This window comes from Pygoscelis adeliae, unplaced genomic scaffold (genome assembly GCF_000699105.1).
Source record: "Pygoscelis adeliae isolate BGI_AS28 unplaced genomic scaffold, ASM69910v1 Scaffold59, whole genome shotgun sequence".
Lineage (NCBI taxonomy): Eukaryota > Metazoa > Chordata > Aves > Sphenisciformes > Spheniscidae > Pygoscelis > Pygoscelis adeliae.
Window position 1 is genome coordinate 1,934,328 of NW_008825565.1, and position 8,196 is coordinate 1,942,523.

Genomic DNA, 8,196 nt, shown 5'->3' on the forward strand with positions numbered 1-8,196 from the left:
CTTTTTTGAAGTCCTGTTGTAATAAGGGAAAAGACAAACACATCAGACATTGTACCACAAGCAGCAGGCAGCTCAGAAGCTTGCCGGATCACCCTTTGCATGGGAGAACAAGAATTGGTCCCCCAGTGCTAAAGCATATTTATTATTTCCTACTCAACAGTTACTGTGAAGGCCTAGAGGAACGAGGCGTTGTTATCAAATGGGAACCATGCCTGGTGCTTCTCATGCATTTGCCATCTTTCACTGTGAAGTATGGCACCTGGCACTTGTGCTCTTCAGGAGTAAATGGATTAACTAAGTAATGACTGAGAGGGAGGAGAGGGCTCTGGAGGTGGGAACCACTGGCTCCGTGGCAGTATCTTCCCTTTTCCAATCCCATGCCAGCTCCTTCCAACCTATTCAAAGAGGAGACGAGCCTCCCTAAGGTCTGGAGGTTTTGAGGTGCTTGATGGCATCCCTTCATGCAACTTCAGGCTCCTGTGGCAGCAGCTTTTGGTGCTGGGGTGGTACGGGCAGGTGATCCTCACACTCCCTTCAAAGAAGGACTGTGCCTACATCCAGGATGCGCTCTCTGCAGTATCAATGTTCAGGCTGGTATGGCTCATTCATCTGCTTTTCTGCAGCCTTAGCCCCAGTTTGAAAAACAGACTTGCAGAACAACTGCAGGAAGACAAAAGAGAGGGGTGGGCTTCTGGTGGTAGCTAACAGCTTCTCACGAGTGTCCTCCTTCTTCCTTTGCCCAGGTTTTATCAGGTTGTGAATGAGTTTGACACCATGACCGCTGAGGACTCCACTGCAAGGATGAGCAACGATTCTTCCAACATGGCTACCACGAAAGTCCCTGAAGGCGTTGCCGGTGCACCCAATGAGGCAGCTCTGCTGGCCCTCATGGACCGTACTGGATATAGCATGATCCAGGAGAATGGGCAACGCAAGTACGGCGGCCCTCCTCCTGGCTGGGAGGGCCTGCACCCTCCTCGCGGCTGCGAAGTCTTCGTGGGCAAAATCCCCCGCGACGTCTACGAAGATGAGCTTGTCCCTGTGTTCGAGTCTGTCGGCCGCATCTATGAAATGCGCCTGATGATGGACTTTGATGGGAAGAACCGTGGCTATGCCTTCGTGATGTACACGCAGAAGCACGAGGCGAAGCGTGCCGTCAGGGAGCTGAACAACTATGAAATCCGCCCTGGCAGGCTGCTGGGTGTGTGCTGCAGCGTGGATAACTGCCGGCTCTTCATCGGGGGCATTCCCAAGATGAAGAAGAGAGAGGAGATCCTGGAAGAGATCGCCAAGGTGACAGAAGGCGTGCTGGATGTCATCGTGTATGCCAGCGCTGCAGACAAGATGAAGAACAGAGGCTTCGCCTTCGTGGAGTATGAGAGCCATCGAGCAGCGGCAATGGCCAGGAGGAAACTCATGCCAGGAAGGATCCAGCTGTGGGGACACCAAATTGCTGTTGACTGGGCGGAACCAGAGATAGATGTGGATGAAGACATCATGGAGACTGTTAAAATCCTCTATGTGAGGAATTTAATGATTGAGACCACAGAGGACACCATTAAAAAGGTCTTTGGGCAGTTTAACCCTGGCTGTGTAGAGCGGGTGAAAAAAATACGTGATTACGCCTTTGTGCACTTTACAACCAGGGAAGATGCCATTCACGCCATGAACAACCTTAATGGTGTCGAACTGGAAGGCTCGTGCCTGGAGGTTACCTTGGCCAAGCCAGTAGACAAGGAGCAATACACTCGCTACCAGAAGGCAGCAAAAGGAGGGGCCGCAGCCACGCCAGAAGTAACTCAGCAACCTAATTATGTTTACTCTTGTGATCCATACACACTAGCCTATTATGGATATCCGTACAATGCCTTGATCGGGCCCAACAGAGATTACTTTGTGAAAGGTTAGTAAGCACAATTAGGGGATGTGATGCACAGGTTTGGTCTCAGGCTGGTGTGACCCAAGGTCTGCCTGAGCCAAAGGACAGCTGGTCCTTCACACTTTTTTCTTAAACACTCTTTTATAGGTGTTTTTGCCATATTTCTCTTTGGTCTCATTTTAATTTATGACTAATGCAGAGTGTATTTATCTATAAATAATTGCTAATGTACAGGCTAGTATGAGGGAGGCATCAAAACTATGGTTAAGAATGAGCACGGCAGGGGGAAGAGAGGGATCTGGTTTTTATGAGTGCTGTACTAAGTCTGAGCAAGTCCAAGGACTCCAGCTTCTGATGCTGGAGTCCTAAGTATTAGAGATCGTGACAGAGTGCTCCCTTTGCCTTCTCCTGGAGGTGTGGGTCCAGTGACCTGGTCATCCAAAGGGAGGAATGTCAGGGAAAACCTCAGTTGGGAGCTCTCCAGGTGTCATTTGCCCTCCGCATTAAAATGACAGTAGTGCTGTGTCCTTTATAAAGACGTTTGAGAACTGTGAGTAGAAGGAATCACGTGAGTGAAATAATTCTTTTATTATATATACTTTAATTAGTTATCAGTTACAGTCATTAAAAATTAACCAAAAAAAAGTTATTCGTAAAAAACCCTAGCAGCTATTACTGGTGTTATAATTACAATTATCCTGTACTTACAGGAATTATAGTTTCCTGAAATTTAATGTGTATTTTCATATAACAGGCAGTTTAGCATGAATAGATTCTTAAAGCACCCACATAAACCAAGAAATATTTTTAACTCTAGTTGATCAAGAATTTCAGCTTCTTCTCAATTCCCAGATTTGTACTTGCAATGAACTACAAAGGACTTAACTGACAGTCTAAATATTCAATTAGGCCATCATAGAGTGCATTAATACCGCAGTGTCCAAAGTACTTCCATAACGTGAGTGGAGTCACTAAGATAAATAAAGGCAATATTTTTGGAGATGGGGTATATTCACTTTGCTAATAAAATAGCAGAGAAAACAAACAACACTAGTAAAAATATATGCAATGGTGGGACAAAGTTGGTTAAAGGTCAGGTACAACTTCAGGCCATTTCTGCAGGGTCCCATCGCGGCAGCTGAGAGGCTGGGTCTCCTCTGGAGGACAGCTGAAAGCGAAAGCTGTTCCTACTGCATAGAAATGACCCCTGGAGGAGCCCCTCTCTCTCTGCTGAGTGGATTATACCCAAAACACTGGCCACGAGAGTTGCATCAGTATAAATGGGCGGTTAATGTATGGTCAGAAACACCAAGAGCAAAACTTGCGTAGTCTTAATGGGTGCTTCTAAGGCCAAACTCTTCTGTTTTCATAAGCGAAGTCACTAAGACTCAGATCAAACTAACTTCAGCAGCCTCGTTTCTAAGCATGTGCCTCATGGTCTCAGCCTGGGGCCGTTCGTGCTCTCCACGGGGTTGTCGCTCTCCATTATTCACCGTCCTCTTCTATGTTGTTATCATAAGCAGGCAGCATACGAGGCAGAGGGCGAGGTGCAGCTGGCAACAGAGCCCCAGGCCCCAGGGGCTCCTACCTGGGGGGATACTCCGCCGGTCGTGGCATCTACAGCAGGTACCACGAAGGCAAAGGAAAACAGCAGGAGAAAGGATACGAGCTGGTACCCAACTTGGAGTTACCTGCAGTCAATCCGGTGGCCATTAAGCCCGGTGCAGGTTAGTATGTGCAATGAAGGGAGGAAAGCAGAGGTGGCAGGCGAGCTCCCGCTCCGAGCCCCATGTCAGGCACGTGGGCACCCCTCCAGCCCACCGCTGTGGCAGTGGAGACAGCCCCAGGGCCGGGGCTTAGCGCTCCCCTGTGCCAGATGCCTCCTGGCCCTGGCTGGGCTTTCTGCAAACAGGCATGCAGCGGGGCAGGGGACATGAATGTCTGGGAGCTCTTCAGACCAAAGGAAAAAGGGCTGAAGCTGTGCCCACCCCTCCTGTCCCCTTTTGCATCTCCTTGGGAGGAAGCAGACTTTCCTCTCCATCTAGTCATGTACGCTAGACCATGGTGACTAAGAGCAATCTTCCTCTCTTTTAATTTCTTCACTGCTAGTTTCACCCTGGGCGATTCCCACCCCAGACTTCCAGCCAGGTCAGAGCTCTCCCCTGCTCAGTTCATATTTCTCTGGTGGGAAAAGGACCTGGGGGTTTCCCATTGCAGGGAAGCCCCTGGCTGAGGTGAGCTCCTCCATCACCATCAGCAGCATGGGGAAGGAGTGATGCAGGCAGCCCTCGAGGTCCAGCCCACAGCCATGCAGTGACCTGCGGGGGAGCTCTCAGCAGGGCTGGGCTGCAGGGAGCCAGCCCAAGGGGCAGGGCAGGGATCACCCCTTTCTGCCACATCCTCAACTGAGTATCCAGCCCTTGCCATTCCCAGGTGAACGGGATGAAGGCTGAAGCCCTGCAATTCCTCAAGATCCTGTTTGGAGAGATTTTTATTTGGAAAAGCAGCCTGAGGAAGAAGGTCCTTGCAGGTGATGGGGCCAAGCCCTCTTGCAGAAGTCCTCAGGTCTTCTCACCATTCCTCTCTCCAAGTAAATTGTAACTGCAGGACCTAAGCGGTGTTTAATAATAGAGCTGCAGTGGTTTCCCAAAACATGCTCCATACTGTCAGTGGAAACTACAGCTTGCATCTAATGAAGGCTGTGAAGAGTTCTTCGTAACAGCTGGATGAGACAATGTGAGAAGAGGTCTAGAAACAAAGGAAGGCTGTTAAGATTAGAGCCGTTTCCAAAGGAAGATCAGACTTCCTGAGAAAACTACCCACTCACAATCAGAAAATATTACCACTCTGCATGTTTGTAAAGATACTTCAGGAATTCCAGGTATTACTAAAGGATGCTTGAAAAGTGGGCTTTGAAATACACGCCTATTAGTGGTGTCTGTAATTCATTCGACTGCCAAACAAAAGCCTGAAGGTCAAGTCTAAATGTTTCTACACTTGAAGCATGTTGAGATTCAGATTTCTTTATCAGGTCTTCCCCTCTTGTATGGTTCCAGCACAGCCTCTGAGCACAGGAGCACCCGGTCCATTTTCCCCAACCAGATCAGATGATCTAGTAAGAGGTACTACATGCAAGACTTACCTCTGTTATTAAAAGGGTATGACTCTGAAAGCACATTACCAGAACGGAGGAGTAGAGAGGTACTGACTCTGCAAAGTTTCCTGCCATTTAGAACATCCTTAAAGCTCATTTCTTTGCAAATGGTTAGAAAAATTCTGAGAGGTCACCCCAATACCCCAGCTGCCTGTTACTGCTTTTCTGCCAGAAGTTACCACAGAATGGAACACACGAGCTCTCTGCCTTTGCATCAGTGAGAAATTATCCAGGTTATTTAAACTGGTTTGAGCTGACCAGGTGGACTTGGTGTAGAAGGAGAACTGGAAAACCTCATGGGTGGAGGTCTCTGCTTGAGGAAACAGTGGTAGACCACTGGTGGTGGAAACATCTCTGCCCAAAAGATATCTGATCAGATCCTTTGTTGCAGTCTCCAGGATCAAAACGAGAGAACTGCTTGCTCTCCACAGGCAGAGCTGCACACTTCCACATTGCAAAGTTTCATCCCAGTGAAAGAAATCCATGTGCGTGTTTGGCTTCATTTCTGATTTACTGGCTGCACCTCCCATAGATGCCAACATCACCATCATTTATTGGTTACTCTGTTTTCCTTGTGAATAACCTCACTGCTGAAAGGCTTGAGAGCTGAATGCTGAAGTGTGCACTGTAAGGCAGCGATGGAAATTATAGCATCACAGAATCATAGAATGGTTTGGGTTGGAAGGGACCTTTAAAGATCAACTAGTCCAGCACCCCTGCCATGGGCAGGGACATCTTCAACTAGGTCAGGTTGCCCAAAGTCCCATCCAACCTGACCTTGAGCATGTCCAATGATGTGGCATCCACAACTTCTCTGGGCAACCTGTTCCAGTGTCTCACCACCCTCACAGTAAAGAATTTCTTCCTTATATCCAATCTAAATCTACCCCTCTTTCAGTTTAAAACTGTTACCCCTTGTCCTGTCACTACAGGCCTTGGTAAAAAGTCTGTCCCCATCTTTCTTATAAGCCCCCTTTAAGTATTGAAAGGCTGCAATAAGGTCTCCCCGGAGCCTTCTCTTCTCTAGGTTGAACAACCCAACTCTCTCAGCCTTTCTTCATAGGAGAGGTGTTCCAGCCCTCCCATCATTTTCATGGCCCTCCTCTGGATCCCCTCCAACAGGTCCATGTCTTTCTTGTACTGGGGACCCCAGAGCTGGACGCAGTACTCCAGGTGGGGTCTCACCAGAGCAGAGTAGAAGGGGAAAGTCACCTCCCTTGGCCTGCTGGCCACGCTTCTTTTGATGCAGACCAGAGTAAAACTGGCTTTCTGGGCTGCAAGTGCACATTGCTGGCTCATGTTCAATTATTGTGATTATTGGGAATGTTCAGCAAAGCACATTTCTTCCCTAAGTAGTGCCATGAAGCTCCATTTTGGACCGTGTACAAACTCACCGTGTCTGAACACCGTCATTCTGACCAAAGCGTTTTCCCTTCATTTGGAAGACTGTAGCTCTAATTATTTTGCGTTGTCCAATTTTGGCACGAGGGAGAATTCTCTAAAGAGCAATTTCTCTTTTAGTGTCATTAAATAGATTGACCCTGTAGCAGAAAGATGGGATAAAACATATTTAGGCAAGTTAGTCCTGGGAAATGCATAATAGTAAATGAGCTGATATTTCACAGGGTTGGCCAAAGGACAGTGCGTAGACTGGACGAGTTGCTCTCTGCAACTTCTGCAGTACAAACCACACTTTTCTTTCCTGGAGCAGCTCTGCCTATGGCAGCTACACGTCCCTTGATCTCAACGGCTGGAGCAGGGACCCCACCGGGACAGTATGCACTCCCACCCATCCCTGTGCTTGGGCTGCGCTCTTGGCCAGGGAGGGAAAAACAGTGGTGGTTGGAAGGGGTTGCGTAAATCCAGGACGCAGCTCCCAGTCCCCAGCAGGGCTCCAGCCCTCGCATGCCCGTGACTGCACAGGCTCCCCAGGTGCCCCGCTGGCACACGGGGCCACCTGCCCTGATGAGAGCAGCACAGAACGACTGTGGGAGACCTGTTGCAGCCGGGAGGGAGGGCTGCTTGCTCTTTGAGATGAGGTCCTGGAGACCCTCTCCCAAAGCACCTGATGTGTCTGGTCTCTCCTAGTGGCCATCCCTGCCATTGGTGCCCAGTACTCCATGTTTCAGGCCGCACCGCCGGCCAAGATGATGGAAGACGGCAAAATCCACACTGTCGAGCACATCATGAACCCTATAGCCGTCCAGCAGGACCCGGCCAGTGCAGCAGCTGCCGCAGCAGCTGCAGCCGCAGCTGTACTTCCAGCCGTCTCAACGCCTCCCCCCTTCCAGGTGAGTTCAGCACAGAAGTCCTGCTTCCCATACATCCCGCTTCCCATACATCCTGCTTCACATACGTCCTGCTCTGCGTTACTGGGGTTGGGGGGAAAGCCTGGCCTCTTGCCCTGCTCCCGTTCAGGAGATGCTGTCAAGGATGTTACAGTGCCCAACAGACCTGCAGTTCATCTGACCTGTCTTAGACGTCTGCCCTTTGGACAGCTGCTCTCCCTCTACTGGGGACCCAAATCTGGGAGGGAGGGAGGGAACAGCTCCCCATGATGGTGTAACTGTCATTCAACAGGGCACGCGCTGCCTACCCTCCCGTTATCACCTCCCCTTCTAGGGGGTTTGCAATTCAGGGGGTGGAAACAGGATATTACAGCAATTTAAGCACTTTTTTTGAGGTCTGAACCCAATGCTTTCCTTCCAGGGCCGCCCCATCACGCCAGTGTACACCATGGCTCCCAACGTGCAGCGGATCCCCACAGCTGGGATTTATGGGACAAGTTACGTGCCGTTCGCGGCGCCTGCCGCGGCAACGGCGACGATAGCCACGCTACAGAATAACGCTGCCGCTGCCGCCGCTGCCGCCGCCTACGGGGGATACGCCGGGTACATCCCCCCGGCATTCCCAGCTGCGACCATCCAGGTGCCCATCCACGACATCTACCAGACGTACTGAGACTGTCGGCAGAGGAGGGCGTCAGAGAAACACACACTGAAGGAACACTTTACTATTTATGAAGAAAGAATCGGCTGCGGAAGAGTAAACGTTTGGGCTTGGTAAACTGATGCAGAAAGTGAAGAATGTCATAGAAAAACGTGTTTGAAATATTTTCTACACTTGAAGTTTTCACTAACTTTTTTAGGCTATTTTTAAAATT

The 8,196-nt window shown here is 49.7% G+C and overlaps 1 protein-coding gene across 2 annotated transcripts; it reads left to right on the top strand.

Annotated features, from left to right (window-relative positions):
* The first annotated feature begins 750 nt into the window (after nucleotides 1-750).
* RBM47 (RNA binding motif protein 47) lies at nucleotides 751-7,994 on the top strand. 2 transcript variants are annotated; one of them, XM_009332443.1, is made up of 4 exons: nucleotides 751-1,903; nucleotides 3,400-3,606; nucleotides 7,122-7,324; nucleotides 7,743-7,994. In XM_009332443.1, exons 1-4 carry the CDS (start codon nucleotides 775-777, stop codon nucleotides 7,992-7,994), a joined length of 1,791 nt encoding a protein of 596 aa, XP_009330718.1. In that variant the 5' UTR covers nucleotides 751-774. The 2 variants fall into 2 exon arrangements, with proteins under 2 accessions (XP_009330718.1, XP_009330717.1); XM_009332442.1 differs by lacking the exon at nucleotides 3,400-3,606 and having other exon boundaries at nucleotides 775-1,903.
* Nucleotides 7,995-8,196: the final 202 nt, after the last annotated feature.

Coding starts and splice junctions, on each gene's coding strand:
- RBM47 (XM_009332443.1), top strand. CDS start 775: ATGACCGCTGAGGACTCCACTGCAAGGATGAGCAACGATTCTTCCAAC. Junction 3,607..7,121: donor GGCCATTAAGCCCGGTGCAG/GTTAGTATGTGC, acceptor GGTCTCTCCTAG/TGGCCATCCCTGCCATTGGT. Junction 7,325..7,742: donor CAACGCCTCCCCCCTTCCAG/GTGAGTTCAGCA, acceptor CTTTCCTTCCAG/GGCCGCCCCATCACGCCAGT.